We start from the raw sequence: 20394 nt of genomic DNA, 5'->3' as shown, positions 1-20394 counted from the left end.
TTAGAAATACAGCTAGAAGTTAATTTTAAGAACCTTCTTTTCCTCCTAGTAAAATATATGGGATCCTAAGCATTGCCATCTTACTAAGTATAAAAACTTAGAAGCAATAAATAACCAATATACCATTTTTAGGGGGAGAATAAGGCATGTGTTAAATGTAGACAAAATGTGAAGGAGTAAACTGTTTTACCTGGAATGATCCGAGAATATCCTTTAAGGGCTCTTCATAAAACTCATCTCTTCCAAAGAACAACAGCAACTCAAAGAAGCTCCTAGAAAGAATAAGTGAATAATAATTTTCACTGCTTCTTTAATTTTTTTTGCCCCAATTTGAAATATTTTCAAGACATAAAAGCTATGTAATATCAGATATTTTGTTTCAAAATAGCCAGATTTGAATCATTATACTGATCATTTAAGATTTATGTTAGAGGACACCTGGGTGGCTCAGTGGTGAGCATATGCCGCCTTCGGGTCAGGGCATGATCTTGGTCCAGGGATTGAGTCCCATATGGGCTCCCTGTGAGAAGCCTGCTTCTCCCTCTATCTATGTCTCTGCCCCTCTATCTCTGTCTCTCATGAATAAATAAATAAAATCTTTAAAAATAGAAAAAAAGATTTATGGCAGGTTTTCAGTAAAGTTTTAATAGAAATGTCTTCAAAGAAAGAAATATACTGAAGTTCTAGAACTATAGAATGAACAGTTATATTACTCATGCCTACCACTGTTCACACACAATACAAAAAAAAAATATAGTGATATACCAGGTGGCAAAAATGTTGCTACATATGTCAAGATGATTTAAAATGGGTCCATTTTAATGGATAAAATTAACACAAAAGTATAAGAAAATTAGAGTCACTGTGAAACTCAGCCAACATTTATATTATAGCAATATCACCAATTAGGTATCTTATAAGTGACACATGAATTCTCAAACTCTAGGCTTACCTTGATTATCCCACTCATGACAGACTGCCCAAAATCTGTGGTTCTTCCTTCTTAAATAATTGTTTTTGGAAAATGTTGCTACTAAATACTTTATGTGTCTTTAATACTTCATAATGCGTACAGGAAAAAATGACTTATTTTCTAATCATGAGCATGAAAAACTATGAAAATTATTTAATATTACTTAGTAATCCAAAAGTAGGGCAAAATGACAAATACCTCAAAATCTTTAGCTTTTAATTTACTGACAAGGCACTCAACTAGGAATACCTAAAGTTGTATTTTTAATCACCTTTTGCCTTTAATCCATATTAATCTCTCTAAGAATGCAGTTTTTAGCATGCAAACATAGCTATGGGACTATAGAGCTTTAAAAAATTATATAAAAGTCCCAAGTGTGGGACACCTTGGCTCCATGGTTGGGCACCTGCCTTCAGCTCAGGTCATGATCCTGGGATCCAGGATTGAGTTCCACATCCCATTTTGGGCTCCCTGCGAGGAGCCTGCTTCTCCCTCTGCCGGTGTCTCTGCCTCTCTCTCTCTCTGTCTGTGTCTCATGAATAAATAAATAAATCTTTAAAAAAAGTCCCAAGTGTTACACAATAATTACAAAGACTCTTTTAAATATAATAACCATGCCCCATAAACATTTTATAAAAATGTCACTACTTAAAAATTTTAAATGTCAACAGACCAAAAAGCATAAATGTAGTCAAAGCAAATGATACAACTGAGAAAAATCTTTGTTGATTTCCTTCATGAAAAAGCTTTAACAGCTGATTTTTACTTTTTTTTATTTTTTACTTTTTGTTGTTTTTTTTAAGTAGGAACCACACTGGGTGTGAAGTCCAATGCCAGGTTTGAACTTAAGACCCTGAGATCAAGACCTGAGCTGAGAACACAAGTCAGACACAACCCACTGAGCCATCCAGATGCCTCTGACAAGTAATTTTTAGAGTTAACAACCTGGCAAAACACTGGGAGAGGACTACTTCACAGAAAAGAAATACAAGTGAATTTTTTTCTCAAATATGAAAAGATGTTCTACTTTACTCAAATAAGTAAAATTTTATAAAGATGAAATACCTTTTCTATCATATTTACAAAATGAAAATGTTGATTTATTCTAGGACGACTCTGATGTATAGAAATAGGCTCTGATATCTTGTTGGAGGGATGGTAAGAAGTACTTTCAAAGGGGAACACAGTTAATTGTTATCAGAAAATGTATGATGCGCCCACAATCATTTGACTTAGCAATTCCACTTATAGAACTAAAGCAGCCAGATACACACACATTAGCTCAAATAGGGATATCCATCCATAAATGATTTACAATAGCAAAAGAATAGAAACATACTAAATGTCTACCACAGGGGACTGGGAAAATGAATTACAATACACCCAAACAATGAAGGTTAATGAGAATACATATACATATATGTGTGTGTGTGTGTGTGTGTGTGTATAGTATATACATATGTAAATAGATAAGGGGAAATTCCAAGATATACTGTTAAGAAAAGATGCAGAAATACATTAATTACACTATCATTTGTGGGAAGGAAGGGAGGGGTAGAAGGCACATGAATACCAACTATCTAGAGGGATACGCGACAAACTGGTAAAAGCAGCTGACACCACATAAGTAAAACAGAATTTGGGTGGCAGGAATATAAAGAATTGTTTTGCATTATTAACCTTTTTGCAATTATTTATTTTACTATCAGTGAATATGAAAAAAAACCCATCAGTGTACCTCTGCAATCTTCTCTATCCTTATTAACAAACCATTTATTCACATTTACTTCATTTTTAAGCTTCTAATAGACCCTTCCTATCTCCAGTCTTGCTATTCCACACTTAAAGTCCATGCTCAATATAGCTGCCATTTTATTGTTCTAAGATACAGAATGATTTGACTATTTAACAGACATTGCAAACTGCTGTCTGGATTGTACCATTTAAAGCAAAGATCTTCAGCTTTATTCAGTTGTTAATATTTAAAAACTGTGCTACTTCAGATTAAATCTAGATTTCTGTACACTCCTAAAAAACAAGAACCCCTGTAATACAGAGATTGCATCTATGACATAATAAGCTGAGCAACTACTGCCTGTAGACGAGAGTATCAACCTCCTTTCCAATGTGCCAGTCTCCATCTACCTCTACTAGCTGCTTACCTTATTTTTTACTATCATTCTCTTCCCATTCTATGTAGGTATTTGAGATTGTTAATCTAAAGCAGGAAATACAAATTCCTTATCATGATATAAGAACTTTTATGTCTGAATCAAAACTATACTTATACACAGAGCTTTTATCACATATTTCATGTTCTCCAATTACAGCAAACTTTTCCCCATTCCCTTAATGCCTGTACTCTTAAGGTACAGGATCTACTGCTCCCTTAAGACCTATTTATACAATTTCACCTAGGAATCTGGTTTAAAATGCCCTCCCTTCTCTCCAAATATATAGCTGATTCTGTCCTATCATATTATTATACTTTATATATATATCTCTAGTATAACATGTTGAAATTTGCACTAAGTAGAAGGGATGAGGGATTGCATCATTGTATTGAATGGATAGTATTGGGGATCCCTGGGTGGCGCAGCGGTTTGGCGCCTGCCTTTGGCCCAGGGCGCGATCCTGGAGATCCGGGATCGAATCCCACGTCGGGCTTCCGGTGCATGGAGCCTGCTTCTCCCTCTGCCTGTGTCTCTGTCTCTCTCTCTCTCTCTCTCTGTGACTATCATAAATAAATAAATAAATAAAAAAATAAAAAAAAAAATAAAGAAATGAATGGATAGTATTGACTGGTAGGGCAATTAATTGCATTGAAAGAAGGCTTTTAGTAGAAATGGAATGTGCTATGTAGTTATATTTAGATCTAAGTATGCAGATGAGCGTGACCTTGTACCAAATCCAATAAAATATGCAGAATTATATGTCTGAATTGTGGCGACATGAAAGGGGAGCCAACATTATAAAAGATCTGTGCATGACCCAATATCAGCTACCTCAGTAACAAGGCCCAACTCCACTATAATGTTATTAAAATGACAGAAAGTACATGCAAAGTAAGAGTAAATAAAGACAAAACAACATAATCTAGCTAGCTCTGCCTTAGGGCTTCAGAGAATTAAACAAGTATTTATGTAGTACTGAAATCATTAGGGGAAAAATCTAGATTATATACAGAAGTAGAAACTTCAGGTTTCAAATCTGTTGTATTTCCTATTGACTAGTATAAAGGATCAACTAAACGTTTGGAAATCAAGTTATCTAGCCCTCATGGAAATAAACACTATATGGTGGAGGGTGAGTCCAGAATAGAACAAAGTAGAACCCCAAAATATATGTAGCAGTCTAAACCAGGGATGGCAGACTACCATCCACAGGCTAAATCTGGCCCAATGACAGCCTCTTGAGTAATGCATGATAGTTAGCTATATTTACATTGTGTGAAAGAAAGAGAGAAAGAGAAGAAGAAAGAAAGAAACAAAGAAAGAGAAGAAGAAAGAAAGAAAGAGAAAGAAAGAAAGAAGAAAAAAGAAAGAAGAAAGAGAAAGAAAGAAAGAAAGAAAAAGAAAGAAAGAAAGAAAGAAAGAAAGAAAGAAAGAAAGAAAGAAAAAGAAAGAAAGAAAGAAGACAACCTGGAATAATATTACATGAAATTCAAGAGGACAACCTGGAATAATATTACATGAAATTCAAATATCTTGTCAATAAATAAGGTATTATAAGAAAACCATACCCACCCATTTACATCTTGGCTATGGCTGCCTACACACACTACAGTGACAGAACTGAGTAGTGGCAACAGAGACCTTATGAGCTAAACCTGAAATATTTACTATCTGGCCCTTTACTCAGCCTTGGTCAGGGGCACAGTATTTGAGTTTCAATCTGAGCTCCAGCACTTTCTTGATATGTAACCTTGGGCAAGTCGTTTACTATTTCTATGTCTCAGTTTATTTATAAAATAGAAACAATAACAGCAACTATCTTTTGTAAAGCATTTAGAACAATCACTGGTAGAGTTATCGATGCTTGTAATAATATAATACTGTTAATTTTTATTAAACTTTATTAATTTAATAAAATTTTTATTAATTTTTATTAACTTTGCCATCAAAGTTCCTCCTTCAATAATCTAACAGGAAACACAAGATCTTCATAGATTTGTTCTCTGCTATGACAAAGTCAATTTTGTTGAAACATAATACACCAATTTTTCCTCACTTAAAAGTATGAAGATTTTTAAGATATCTGACTAAATTCATCAAAAGGTTTCTAAAAATTTGTTAGTGTCTGTTTATATCAGTTTTTAATTTTGAATATGTTTAATGTCTGTATAATAATGTATATTTAATATCACCAGTTTATATTCAAATCAATTTATAATTAACCTTAGTCCAAGTTATGACTTGAAGTTCATTTACATAAACTGAAATAATTATTCAAAATAGAATTACTTAAACAAAATGATTTATATAAAAACATTACTTAGGACAAATACATGATAAATAGCATGCTTTTGAATTTAAAAAAATTATACCATGTATAATCATACTTTACTTTCTTCAATCAGTACACTACTATGTGTTACACAAGTTTAAATAACTAGAGTATAGCCACAGTCCCCATTTATGAAACACAGTATATTCCGTCAGGAGGTTGGCAAGTCAGACTTTTTTCTCATGGAAATGGAAATGAGGTACCAGACTTCCTTAAAATAAGACACACATAGTAGATTGTTTGGTAGTTATAACAAGAATTTCTATTCTTTTTTAGGTCTCTGAAGCATAGAAGTAATTTTCATCCTGAAATACAAGAATGTGGATTTGTGTATTTATCTACCATAGGAAAATTCCTCTGAATTATGATGCTTAACCTATCCAAAAGCAAGAAATCCACTTACTAATATTGAATAATACAATGTAGAGAGACAAAGAAATGGAAAACACAAGCAGGAACTGGAGACACATGGAATGGAATGTATATGTCTATGATATCTAATTATAGTTGCACAAAAAATAGAGACAAAGAGAAAGAGATGAGGTAAAAATAAGTTAAGACTTTTTCATAATTGATGAAACATACCAACCCTCAGATCTAAGAAGCCCAGGAAATCCCCTAAGGATTGATAAAAATATGTCTACATTTAGCTAATCACAGTAAACTATAAAACATCAAATACAAAAACAATCTATAAACAACCACAGAAAAACAGAAACTGTTTTCAAATAGATAGGAAATTAAATTAGCAAGGACCTCAGATAAAAATTAGTGGATATATAGGCTACAAATTTTTTTTTAAGATTTTATTTATTTATTCATGAGAGACACATACAGAGAGGCAGAGACACAGGCAGAGGGAGCCTGCTGTGGGACTCGATCCTGGAACCACAGGATCATGCCCTGAGCCAAAGGCAGATGTTCAACCATTGAGCCACCCAGGTGTCCCTAGGCTACAAATTTTGACACTATGAATAAATAATTTCATCGTGGCTTTAAAATACAGCAAAAATACATGACATAATAGCATTTAAGTTGCAAGGAGAGATTTTAGCATTATTGTTCCAGTGTCCTTGGACTGGAGGAAGGTAAAGAACATATATAGTATGTACTTGAGTAAGTTAAGCACCAAATTCTCCTTAAGTAATTTAAAAATTTACATACAATAAAAGTTCTTGCAAGTTTTTGTTTGTTTTTTAAGATTTTATTTATTTATTCATGACAGACACAGGAAGAGATAGGCAGAGACATAGGCAGAGGGAGAAGCAGGCTCCATACAGGAAGCCCGATGTGGGACTCCATCCTGGGACTCCAGGATCACACTCTGAGTCAAAGGCAGACACTCAACCGCTGAGTCACCCAGGCGTCCCAGTTCCCAAGGTTTTGTGTAGGTAGGCAAGTTGATTATCTAGAAGGTTGAATACCTAGAAAAACCATGAAACAGCAAGAGCAATGGAAAGGAGCTAGCCGATATTAAAACATTTTGTAAAGCCTCCATAACAGAACCAGCATTGTACTGGCAGATGAACAAATAGCCTAATGAAATGAAAAATCCAAAAACAGACCAACTGAATGTGAAAAGTACATATATGACAAAAGCAGCATCTCAAGTCAGTAAGGAAAAAGTTGACTTCTTCCTTATTAGATACTCAAATGTTCTAAGATAAAATTGGTTCACTCCAGCTTCCAAAAGAAAAAATTCAAAATGGATCAAAAACTTAAATATAAAAAATTAAACATTATAAATATCAGATAAAAATCCTATATAACTTGGTTATAAAGAAGTCATTTTTCTTTAAATCATTCTTAACTATGATTCAAGATTCAGGAGCAATAGAGGAATACTGACAAATTTTAATTACATTTTAAAATGTCTAAAAATACAAATAACATAAGCAAAATCAAAAGATAAGTGAAAAAATGATTTGTAGAGATATGCAAAACAATGTTCAACTTCACTCACAATAAGAAAAACACAAATTATTGTAATTTTTAATGATTGTATTTATTTATTCATGAGAGACACAGACAGAGAAAGGCAGAGGCATGGGCAGAGGGAGAAGCAGGCTCCCTGCAGGGAGCCTGATGTGGGACTCGATCCTGGGAATCTGGATCACACCCCGAGCCAAAGGCAGATGCTCAACTGCTGAGCCACCCAGACGTCAAAAAATGCAAATTAAAACTACACTGAAGAGCGCCTAGGTGGTGCAGTTGGTTGAGCATCCAACTCTTGATTTTCGCTTAAGTCTTCATCTCAGGATCATGAGATTGAGCCCTGCAAATGGCTCTGCGCTCAACAGTTTGCTTGAGATTCTCTCTCTCTCTCTCTCTCTCCCCCTCCCCCGTCCCTCCCACTTGTGCTCTTTCTCTAAAATAAATAAATAAATTGTTTTTAAAAATACACTAAAATGCCATTTCTCTTGTTCGATTAGCAAAATATAAAAAAATAAATAATAAAAAGTCTGATAACACAAAATTGGTGAGGCTGAATGTAAACAAGGCCTAATTTTGTGGATGTGAATGCAAAATGTTAAGAGCTGTTACAGAGGGAAACTTTGGACTACTCAACAAAATTATGTATCCATTCTTTGACACAGATTCTAGGAACCCACCCCAAAAACCTACTGGCAAAAATTTAAAAATGCATGCAAATGAATATTAATCAGAGTACCACTTAAGTAGGAAAATAATGGAAACAATTCAAATACATATTATTAGAAGATATGACTGAATAAACTGGTATATCTGCACAATAGAATACTATGAGGTATAAACAGGGATTTGAACTAAATCTGTATCTCCAAGGATATAATATTAATTTTTTTTAAAAAAAGGGTAAAGTGTGTCTGTTTACATAAAAAAGGACATGGGTACGGTTATATACCTGTTAGTGGATCTTGTTTTTTTCTATCCAACCAACCGAATTTTGTCTTTTTTTACAGGTTTTTTAGACCATTTACATGGAAAATCATTTTTGATGTGCTTGGATTAAAACCTCTTCTCTTAACCGTTATTTTCTATTTCTTCTGTCATGGTTCACTATTGCACTTGACCTCTTCTTCCACCTATTTTTGGACTGAGTAACTTCCAAATTTATTCAAATTGATCGATAATTCCATTTTATCTCCACTTAGCCTTAATATATCCAGATTTGTATTCAATGTTTTTAGTGGTTACCCTAAAATTTACAATATATCTTTAACAAATCCCAGCATGCCTTCAAATATTATACTTTAAGTATAATAATCTTTGTGCTATTCTTGTCATTTATTTTCATTTTAAATATGCTATAAACAATGCTTCATTATAATTCTTGCTTCTAAATGCTGAGGCATTTAGAAAATATGATCCATAGGCTGGCTACTAGTTTTTGTAAAAGTTTTTTTGAGACACAGCCATGTGGATTCATTTATGTCTATGGATACCTTAGTGCTACAAGAGCAGAGTTGAGTAGTTACAACACCCTATAGTCTACAGGTCTAAAAACACCTGGCCCTTTAAAACAGTATTTGCCAACTTCTGCTTTAGACAGTTTTACAGTGATTAAAAATAAAAATTCAATTTTATATTTTATCTTCAGTTTTTATCATTACAGGCTCTCTTCATTTCTTTGGGTAGATTTTCTATCTGACATCATATTTGTACTATATCTTTTAGAGTTCAGGTCTTCTGGGGATGAAGAATTTCAGCTTCTGCTCCCCTAAAAACATCTTTAATTATCCTTTTTCATTGGAGAGTTTTTTTTTCTTTCAGTACTTTAAAGATGTCACTTCATTGTGACATAGTTTCTGAGATGTCCGCTGTATTTCTTTAGTCTTCTAAATTAGCTTTTTTTACTCTGTGGCCTTCAAGATTTCTTCTGATTATCAGAGTTTGAATGTGATGCTTCTAGGTGATCTAGGTGGTACTGTAGTGTGTATATGTTTGAAATTATCCTGCTCGTTCTCTGAGGTTCCTGGATCTATGGTTGGATGTCTTTCATTATAGTTGGAAAATTCACAGCTATCCCTTTATCAATATTTCTTTTTTCTTTTAAGATTTTATTTATTCATGAGAGACACAGAGACAAAGGCAAAAGGAGAAGCAGACTCCCTGCAGTGAGCCTGATGTAGGAGTTGATCCCAGGACCCCGAGATCATGACCTGAGCCAATGGCAGACCATCAACTGCCAAGCCACCCAGAGTCCTATCGATATTTCCTCAGCTTCATTTTTCATCACCTTCTAGATTCTAGTAGGCATATATTGCACAGTTTCATATTTTCCCAAAGCTTAAGTGTTATTAGTTTTTCTTCTTTTTTCTCTTTTACTTTTAGTCTGGGTAATCTTTATGGACTTATATTTAAGTTTATTCATTCTTAACTGTGTCAACTCTAAGATATGCCCATCAAATAAACTGTGTTTATTTCTAGCATTTCCACTTGAATCTTTCTTAAAGTGTCCCAACTCTCTGCTAAAATCCTCAATATGTTTAAACCATGTTATCAACCTTTTCCCTAAAGCATTTATATCTGAATTTAAAGCATTTATATCTGAATTTAGTTCTTCTAATTGATTTTCTCTTGATAGTGATTTTTCTTTCTTGCTCTTTTTTTATGTGTCTATAATTTTTAGATAAAAGCTGGACTTCATGATATACAACAGAACAGACTGATGTTAATAGTATTTATGCCTGGGGATAGATCCCTTTTCTTCCATTACCCTTCATTATGGAAATTTAAGTAAATCTAGTCATGAATTAAGTGGGTTTGTGTTATGTTGTTGCTATCACGACCTCTACTGTATCACCAGCTTCAAATTCTTCTACTGTTTTTTTTTTTTTTTTAAGATTTTGTTTATTTGACAGAGAGAAAGGCGGGGGTGGGGGGGAGTACAAGCAGCGGGGAACAGCAGAGAGACAGGGAGAAGCAGGCTCCCTACTAAGCAGGCAGCCCTCTAGTCAGGGCTCAATCTCAGGACCCTGGGGTCATGACCTGAGCCAAAAGCAGACACTTGCAGACACTTAACCGACACTTAACCGAGACACTTAACTGATGGAGCCCTCTTCTACTGTTATATTGTGGTTAGGGTGGAAGTTGGCTTGCCAGATAATATTTTAGGCTTGGGAGGCCATACAAGATCTCTGTCACATTTTTAACATCACTGTTTAAAACTGCAAAGACTGGGGCACCTGGGTGGTGCAGTTGGTTGAAGGTCTGACTCTTGATTTTGGCTCAGGTTGTGATCTCAGGGTCATGAGATCGAGCCCTAAGTTGGGCTTCATGGTCAGCAGGGAGTCTACTTGAGATTCTCTCTCTCTCCCTCTGCTCCTCCCTCCATGTGCACTCTCTCTCTCTCTCTAAAATAAAATAAATAAATCATTAAAAATACAAAGACTGGGCAGCCCCAGTGGCTTAGCAGTTTAGTGCCACCTTCAGCCCAGGGCGTGATCCTGGAGACCCAGGATCAAGTCCCACATCGGGCTCCCTGCATGGAGCCTGCTTCTCCCTCTGCCTGTCTCTCTCTGTGTGTCTCTAATAAAAAAAAAAAAAAAAATCTTAAAAAAAAAAAATACAAAGACTATTCTTAGCTTGGAAGCCATATTAAAAAGGGAAAGGGGGCATGGGCAGCATTTGACTCATGGGCCATAGTTTGCCAACTCCTAAAGTAAAGAATAACCATGTTATAAATATATAAAAGACTCAAATAAAACTTTTATAGATAAAAAAACAGAATATTTGAGATGAAAAATATATTGCATGGATTAATATCAAACCAGACACTGCAGAGGATAACATCAGTGAAAACAAGACAGGGTATTATTAAAATAAAATACACCAAAGGAAAAGGAACTGATAAAAATGAACAGAACCATGAGTAAACTGTGGGTCAACTGTCTATTCTCTTCAAGTATCATCCCTTTAGAAAACATAATGACACTTCCAAAATTATTTTTGAGGGTGCTTGGCTGGCTCAATGGGTATAGAGTACAATTCTTGATCTCAGGGTTGTGATTCAAGCCCCACAGTTGGTATAAAGATTACTTAAGAATAAAAATCTTTTAATTTTTATAAAGAAATATCCCAAATTTGGTTAAAATTATAAATCCAGGGGTACTGGATGGCTCAGTTGGTTAAGCATCTGCCTTCAGCTCAGTCATGATCCTGGGATCCTGAGATCAAGCCCTGTATCAGGCTCCCTGCATAGTGGGGACTCTGTTTCTCCCTCTGCCTGCTGCTCCCTCTGCTTATATCTCTATCAAATAAATAAATAAAATCTTTTTAAAAAAATTATAAATCCAAAGATCCAAGAAGCTTAGGATCAAGAAAGATGAAGCGAAACTACACAATGCATATTACAATCAAATTTCTTAAAACCAGGAATAAACTTCAGAAGATACCAATAAGAAAATGAAGACAGGCCAGAGTGGAAGTATTTATTAACTGCTTATCTGATCCTGAATATATAAACAGAATATATAAAAAATCTTACAACTCAATAAGGTAAGTAATCCAACTGAAAAATGATCAGAAGATTTAAATAGACATTTTCCCAAAGAAGATCTGCAATAGCAAATAAGTACACAAAAAGATGGTTGCCATCAACAGCACTGAGGAAATGCAAATTAAAGCCAAAGTGAGATACCACCACACAACTACCAGAATGGCTATTATAAAAATTATATTATAAAAAAGACCAAAAAAAGTGTTAGTAAAGATGTGTAAAAACCAAAACCTCCTTAGACGGCTGGTTAGAATTACAAAAGGTATAGTCACTTTGGACCTGGTTTGGAAGTTCTAATTTAAACAAATGTTAAACATAACTTATAACATCTAGCAATTCCATTCCTAGCTACTCAAGAGAAATAAAAACATCTGTCCACATAAGACTTGTACACAAATGTTCAAAAGCCAAAAACTGTGGAAACAATCCAAATATCCATCAATTGATGAATGCATAAACAAAATGTACTATATCCATACAATGGAATAATAGTCATCACAAAAAGGAATGAGCAAGTATGAACCTCAAAAAATTATCCTAAGGGGAAAAAATCACATATAAAAGCCTATATATTGTGTCATATTGTTTATATGAAATGTTTGGAAATAACAACTCTATTGAGATAGATCAGTAGCTGCCTTGGGCTGAGGAGGGACTGGGGATTGACTGCAAATGAGCATGAGGAGCTTTTTGGTGTGATGAAAATGTAAAACTGGATTGGGATAACAGCTACACATCTCTATAAATTTACTAAAAATTATCAAATTATACACCTAAGAAGAAGAATTTAGTAATATGAAATTTATACCTCAGTAAATCTGTAAATGAGAAAAAAGATAACTAGAAATGAGTGAAGAATGGGGATGTACAGAGAAAACAAGATTGATGATATGTTGATAACTGTTGTGCTGATGACAGGTAGGGCAGTTCATTTTAATATTCCTTCTACTTTTGAATAGGTTTGACGACTGTGATAATTAAAAAAATTTTAAATACAAGTATTGACAAATGTGTAGGGAAACAAGTACTCTTAGACTGCTGGCAGTATTATAAATTGGCTCAACCTCCATGGAAGAAATTTGATATTATCTATCAAAATGACAAGTGTCAAATTCAGTGATCTAGCAATTCTATGATACATCTGCAATAGATAAATATCCTTGTCCATATTCCAAGGGCCACTCATACATGGTCATTCATTAAAGTGTTATTGATAAAACAGTAATAGATTGGAACAAAAAGCAAATACCCTTTAATGGGGAACGAGTTAATTAAATTAATTTCCATGTATCCATAGAGTAAAATGCTCTGCATCCATTTTAATGACTGCTGAAACTCTTTCTGTGTTGATGGGGAAAGATAATCAGGTAACAAAAGGAAGTACAAAAGGGTATGTACTACACATGAAATTTTGCAAAATAGGGGGAAAGAAAATGAATTTTTTTTCTTGTATATGTATAAAACATCTCTGGAAGGCAACCAAAAAATAACAATTACATTGATTTCCTGTAGAAATGTAAACACAAATTGCAGGATATCTTATTGTATACCCACTATACTTTTTGAATTTTGAACCATAAGCATGTATTACCTACCCAAAACTTAAAAAAGAAAGAAAAAGGTGATGAAGGAAATTCTTAAAAGTAGCTTCCCAAAAGGGCACATTATATACAAGAGCCACAAAACTAAGAATGAAAGTGGACTTTTCATGGGTGGAGGGGCGAATAAGAAAACAATGGATGGACATCTTTAAATACTAAGGGGAAAAAACTATCCTATCAACCTAGAATTCAATAATCAGTAAATATTTTTTAAAAGCAAATCTATCACTTTTATAGAAGCTAATTAATTGGCTTCCGGTTAGTTTTGGCAATGGTGGAAAATGAAAGACTGGAGAAAGCAAGCAGTGACAAGCCTTTTCCCTCTGCCCTTCTTCTGAGCCATTTTTAGCAGTAATTACAGCTCTTCTAAGATCCCCTCTCATACAGGTCAATGGTTCTCCCCCTCATCAACTATCTCTAATGTCTTTACCTTGTCCTTCCATTTCTATGGCTAACAGTAGCTTATCAGAATTGCTAAGTCTGGGTTCACCATCCTCTCCTCATCTATCCCTCAGATCTTCTAATAATATTTTAAGTGGTTCCTAGGAATTAAATTCCTTTTACTGAATTATCTCATGTGATTTACATTTCCCTAACTAGATCTTGATTGAAATTACCTATATAGGGCAGCCCCGGTGGCTCAGTGGTTTAGGGCCACCTTCAGCCCAGGACCTGATCCTGGAGACCAGGGATTGAGTCCCACGTCAGGCTCCCTGCATGGAGCCCGTTTCTCCCTCTGCCTGTGTCTCTGCCTCTCTCTCTCTATGTCTCTCATGAATAAATAAATAAAATCTTTCTTAAAAAAATGAAATTACCTATATATCTTAATCAAAAAGAAAATAAAAAAGGAAACAAATATACGACAAACAAGAAATTATTTTCTATCCCTCTAGTCATAAAATTAAAATGGAAAACGTATTCAAAATATTGTGGTTTAAGTGGCACCTGGGTGGCTCAGTCAGTTAAACATCTGACTCCTGATTTCGGTTCAGGTCATGATCTTAGGGTCCCAGGACAGAGTCCCACATTGGGCTCACTGCTCAGTGATGAGACTGCTTCTTTCTCTCCCCTTCTGCCCCTCCCCCTATGTTCTATTTCTCTCTTGCACTCTTTCAAATAAAGAAGTCTTAAAAAAATTTATACATATCGTGAGAAATAGACTCTTAACTCTACGGTCAACTACTCTTCAAAAAAGCAGGAATGAAATATCCAATGGAAAAAAAAAGTTTCTTCAACAAATGGTGCTGGGAAAATTGGACAGCCACATGCAGAAGAATGAAACTGGACCGTTTTCTTACACTATACACAAAGATAAACTCAAAATGGATGAAAGATCTAAATATAAGACAGGAATCCATCATCATTCTAGTGGAGAACACAGGCAGCAACCTCTTTGACTTCAGCTGCAGCAACTTCTTGCTAGACATGTCTCCAAAGGCAAGGGAAACAAAAGCAAAAATGAACTACTGGGATTTCTCTCAAGATAAAAAGCCTTTATACAGCAAAACAATCAGTCAACAAAACCAAAAGACAGCCTATAGAATGGGAAAAGACATTTGCAAATGTCTTATCAGATAAAGGGCTAGTATCCAAAATCTATAAAGAACTTATCAAATTCAACATCCAAAGAACAAATAATTCAGTCAAGAAATGGGCAGAAGACATGACCAGACATTACTCCAAAGAAGACATACACATGGCCAACAGACACTTGAAAAAAAGCACCAAGGAAATACAAATCAAAATCACAATAAGATACCAACTCACACCAGTCAGAAAATTAACACGTCAGGAAACAACAAATGTTGGCAAGAATGGGAATAAAGAGGAACCCTGTTACACCACTGGTGGGAATGCAAGCTGGTACACACTCTAGAAAACAGTACTGAGGTTCCTCAAAAAGTTAAAAATAGAACTACCCTACAACTTACCAATTGCACTGCTAGGTATTTACCCAAAAGATACAAACATAGTGATCAAAGGGGCACTTGCACCCCAATATTTATAGCAGCAATGTCCACAATAGCCAAACTATAGAAAAAGCCCAGATGTCCATCGACAGATGAATTCATAAAGAAGATGAGGTGTATATATACAATGGAATATTACTTAGGTGTCAAAAAAAAAGAAAGAAACCTTACCATTTGTGATGATATGGATAGAACTAGAAGGTATTATGCTAAATGAAAAGAGTCAATCAGAGAAAGCTAACTATCACATAATTTCACTCATCTGTGGAATTTAAGAAATAAAAACAGGGTCATAGAAGAGGGGAGGGTAAAATAAAATAAGATGAAATCAGATAGGGAGACAAACCATAAGAGACTCTTAACTATAGGAAATAAACTGAGGGTTGCTGGAGGGGAGAGGAGTGGGAGGATGGAGTAACTGAGTGATGGACATTAAGAGGGCATGTGATGTAATGAGCACTGGGTGTTATGCACAACTGATGAATCACTGAATTCTACCTCTGAAACTAATAATGCATTATATTGTTAATTAATTGAATTTAAATAAAATAAAATTTTAAAACATGTGGCTTGAGAAAACTGTAATTAATAGCCTCAAGTAAGTCACATTTATTATTATTAACTATTTTAAAAATATACATTTGTCTTGGTGCCTTAATCCTTGGGGAATTATTTTTTTTCTGAATATAATTGACATATAACATGTATTAGTTTCAGGTATACAACATGATTTGATATTTGCATATACTGCAAAATGCCCACCATAAGGAGTCTAGTTAACACTCATCACCACACTTGGCACAATTTGTTGTTGTAGTGTTAAGAATTTTCAAGATCTACACTCTTAGCAACTTCCAAATATACAATATAGTATTATTAACTATAGTTGCCATGCTGTACTTTATATTCCAATGATCTATTTATTTTATAACTGGAAGTTTGTACCCTTTGACCATCTTCATGAATCTGGCCCAACCTCCAATACCATCTATGACAACCACCAACCTGTTCTCTGTATCTATGACTTTTGTTTTGATTTATTTATTTATTTATTTATTTATTTATTTATTTATATTGTTATTTTTTTGTTTTGTTTTGTTTTAAATTACACATGCGTGGCAGCCCAGATGGCTCCGTGGTTTAGCGCCGCCTTCAGCCCAGGGCGTGGTCCTGGAGACCCCGGATCGGGAGCGAGCCCCATGTCGGGCTCCCTGTGTGGAGCCTGCTTCCCCCTCTGCCTGTGTCTCTCATGAATAAATAAATAAAAATTTTAAAAAATTACACGTAAGTGAGATCACTTTCTCTAACTTCTTTCACATAGCAAAATCTTTCAAGGTCCATCCATGTTGTCACATATAATAAGATACCTTCTTTTACATATAATAAGATACCTTCTTTTTTGTGGTATATATAGGAGATATATATACATTCTATGTTTATATAAACATATATATGTTCCACATGTATATCACATGTTTTTTTTTTACTCACATCAGTGGGCACTGAGGTTCTTTCCATATCTTGGCTATTGTAAATAACACTATAATAAATATAAGAATAATATATTTGCAAGTTAATGGTTTTGTTTTCTTTAGACAAATACTCAGAAGAATTGTTGGATCATATATTATTTTTACTTTCAATTCCCTGACAATGCTCCACACTTTTTCTTATAGTGCCTGAAACAATTTATATTCCCACCAATAGGACACAAGGTTCTGTTTTCTCACATTGTTGGCAACACTTATTATTTCTTGTATTTTTGATAGTAAGCATTCTAACAAGTATGAAGTGATAACTCGGTGTGATTTGATTTGCATTTCCTTTTTTTCTTTTTTTAAGATTTTTATTTATTCATGAGAAACAGAGAGAGAGGGGCAGAGACACAGGCAGAGGGAGAAGCAGGCTCCACGCAAGGAGCCTGATGCGGGAATCAATCCCGGTACTCCAGGATCATGCCCTAGGCCAAAAGCAGGTGCTAAACCGCTGAACTACCCGGGGATCCCTGATTTGCATTTCCTGATGATTAGTGATGCTGTGCACCTTTTCATGTACCTGTTAGCCAACTGTATGTCTTCTTTGGGAAAAGTCTATTCAGATCCTCTGCCCATTTTTTAATTAGATTGTTTGATTTTTTTTTTTTACTTTTGAGCTATAGGAGTTCTTTTTAATATGTAGGATATTAACCACCTCATCAGATGTATGATTTGGAAATATTTTCTCCCATCTAGTAGACTGATTTTCATTTTGTTGACGGTTTCCTTTGCTGTGCATAAGCTTTTTAGTTTGATGTAAGCCCTCTTGTTCATTGTGCTTTTGCTGCCTTTGCTTTTGGTGTCAAATCCAAAAATATAACTGCCAAGACAATGTCAAATACCGTATCACCTATGTTTTCTTCTAGGAGTTCTATGGTTTCAGGTCTTAAGTTCAAGTCTTCAATGTATTCTGAGTTGATTTTTGTCCATGGTGCAAGACAATGGTCTAGATCCATTCCTTTGCATGTGGCTGTCCAGTCTTCCCAGCACCATTTATTAAAGACTGTCCATTCCCCAACATATTCTCTTGGCTCCTTTGATGTAAATTAAATAACCTTATATGCATGGATTTATTTCTGGGCTCTCTATTCTTTAATGTTAATCTATATGTCTGTTTTTATGCCACTATCATACTGTTTTGATCACCACAGCTCTGTAATATAGGGGTTTTTTTTTGTAATATAGTTTGAATTTAGGTCACATTATGCCTCTAGTTTTGTTCATCCTTCTCAAGATTGCCTTGGCTATTTGGGATCTTTGGTGGTTACATTCGAATTTTAGGAATTGTTTGTTCTATTTCTGTGAAAAATGCCCTTGAATTTTTTTTTTTTAAATTTTTTATTTATTTATGATAGTCACAGAGAGAGAGAGAGAGAGAGGCAGAGACACAGGCGGAGGGAGAAGCAGGCTCCATGCACCGGGAGCCCGATGTGGGATTCGATCCCGGGTCTCCAGGATCGCGCCCTGGGCCAAAGGCAGGCGCCAAACCGCTGCGCCACCCAGGGATCCCTGCCCTTGAATTTTTGATAGAGATAAAACTGAATCTGTATATTTCTTTGGGTGGTATGTACATATTCATAACAATAATTCTTCCAACCTGTGAACATGGAATTTTTCCATTTACTTGTGTCTTCTGCAATTTCTTTCATGTCATACAGTTTTCAGTGTACAGGCCTTTCACCTCCTTGGTGAAATTTATTTCTAGATATTTATTCTTTTTGATATAGTTGTAAATAGGACTGTTTTCTTCATTTCTCTCACAGTTCATTATTAGCACAGAACAATGCAACCGTTTTATACAATTTTGGATCTTGCAACTTTGACTTTTTTTTTATTAGCTCTAACAGTTTTCTTTATAGTTTCCTATGCATAATATCACGTCATCTTTTTTTTTATTATTATTATCATGTCATCTTCCATAGAGACAGTTTTACTTTTTTTCTGATTTGGATGACGTTTTTTTCATGAATGGTCTGGAGAGGACTTCCACTACTATGTGAATGAAAGTAGTAAGAATGGGCGGGCATCCTTGTCCTAGAGGGAAGACTTTCAGCTTTTCACCACTGAGTGTGAGTTAGCTGTGGGCTTGTGATAATATGCGGCCTTTATGATGTTAATGTATGTTCCCTCTATACCAACTTTGTTGATTTTATCATAAATGGATATTCAATTTTCAATAGCATCAATAGATGCTAAATGATTTTTAGCATCTATTGAAAGAGTCATATGATTTTTATCCTTTACTTTGTTAATGCAGTGTATCACACTGATTTGTGAATGCTTGAACCATCATTGCATCCTTGGAAAAGATCCCACTTGATCATGGTGTATGATTTTTTTAATGGGCTACTGTATTGAGTTTGCTGATATTATGTTGATTATTTTTGCACCTATGCTCCTAGGGATACTGACTTTTATTCTTTCTTTTATTGTAGTGTCCCTGTCTGGTTTTGGTATTCAAGTAATGCTGGCCTTATAAAATGAGTTTGGAAGGGTTCCTGCCCCTTCAATTTTTTGAGAGTTTGAAAAGGATTGATATTAATTCTTCTTTGAATATCTGATAGAATTCACCAGTGGAGCTGTCTGGTCCTGGACTTTTATTTGTTGGGAGGTTTCTGGTTACTGATTCAATCTCCTTTCTAGTAATTAGTCTGTTCAGATTTCTATTTCTTAATGATGCAGTCTTGGTAGATTATGTGATTCTAGGAATTCATTTCTTCTAGGTTGTCAAATTTTTTGGTGTGTAACTGTTCATGGTGGTCTCTTATCCTTTGTATTTCTGTGGTATCAGTTATACTATCTTCTCTTTCATTTCTGATTTTGAGTCTTCCTTTTTTGTTGATAAATACAGGTTTCTCAATTTTGCTTCTCTTTGCAAAGAATTAGCTCTTAGTTTCATCAATCTTTTCTTCAGGTTACTCTCTCTTTCATTTCCATTCTGATCTTTGTTATTTATTTCCTTCTATTAACTCTGGGCTTCATTTGTTCCTTTTTTCCTAGTTAAGATGTAAGGTTATTTATTTGAGCTCTTTCTTGCTTCTTTTTCTTAAATTTTTTTTTAATTTTTATTTATTTATGATAGTCACACAGAGAGAGAGAGAAAGAGAGGCAGAGAGAGAAGCAGGCTCCATGCACCGGGAGCCCGACGTGGGATTTGATCCCAGGTCTCCAGGATCGCTCCTGGGCCAAAGGCAGGCGCTAAACCGCTGCACCACCCAGGGATCCCATCTTTCTTGCTTCTTGAAGTAGGTACTTATCTTTATGAACTTTCCTTTTAACACTGCATTTGCTGCATCCTGCAAGCTTTGGTATACTGTACATATATATC

The 20394-nt window shown here is 34.9% G+C and overlaps 1 protein-coding gene across 2 annotated transcripts in view; it reads right to left on the bottom strand.

The window, feature by feature from the left end:
• Positions 1-20394, bottom strand: part of ZNF654 (zinc finger protein 654) — an 89402-nt gene that overhangs the window by 34387 nt on the left and 34621 nt on the right. For both annotated transcript variants that reach the window (XM_025988904.2, XM_025988905.2), the window contains exon 3: positions 191-272. In XM_025988904.2, the coding sequence (XP_025844689.1) occupies positions 191-272 (82 nt within the window). The remainder of the gene's footprint in view (positions 1-190; positions 273-20394) is intronic.

Source organism: Vulpes vulpes, chromosome 15, assembly GCF_048418805.1.
Source record: "Vulpes vulpes isolate BD-2025 chromosome 15, VulVul3, whole genome shotgun sequence".
NCBI classification, from domain to species: Eukaryota; Metazoa; Chordata; class Mammalia; order Carnivora; family Canidae; genus Vulpes; species Vulpes vulpes.
The sequence above is the reverse complement of the archived record's forward strand: the minus strand, read 5'-3'. Positions and strand labels throughout refer to the sequence as shown.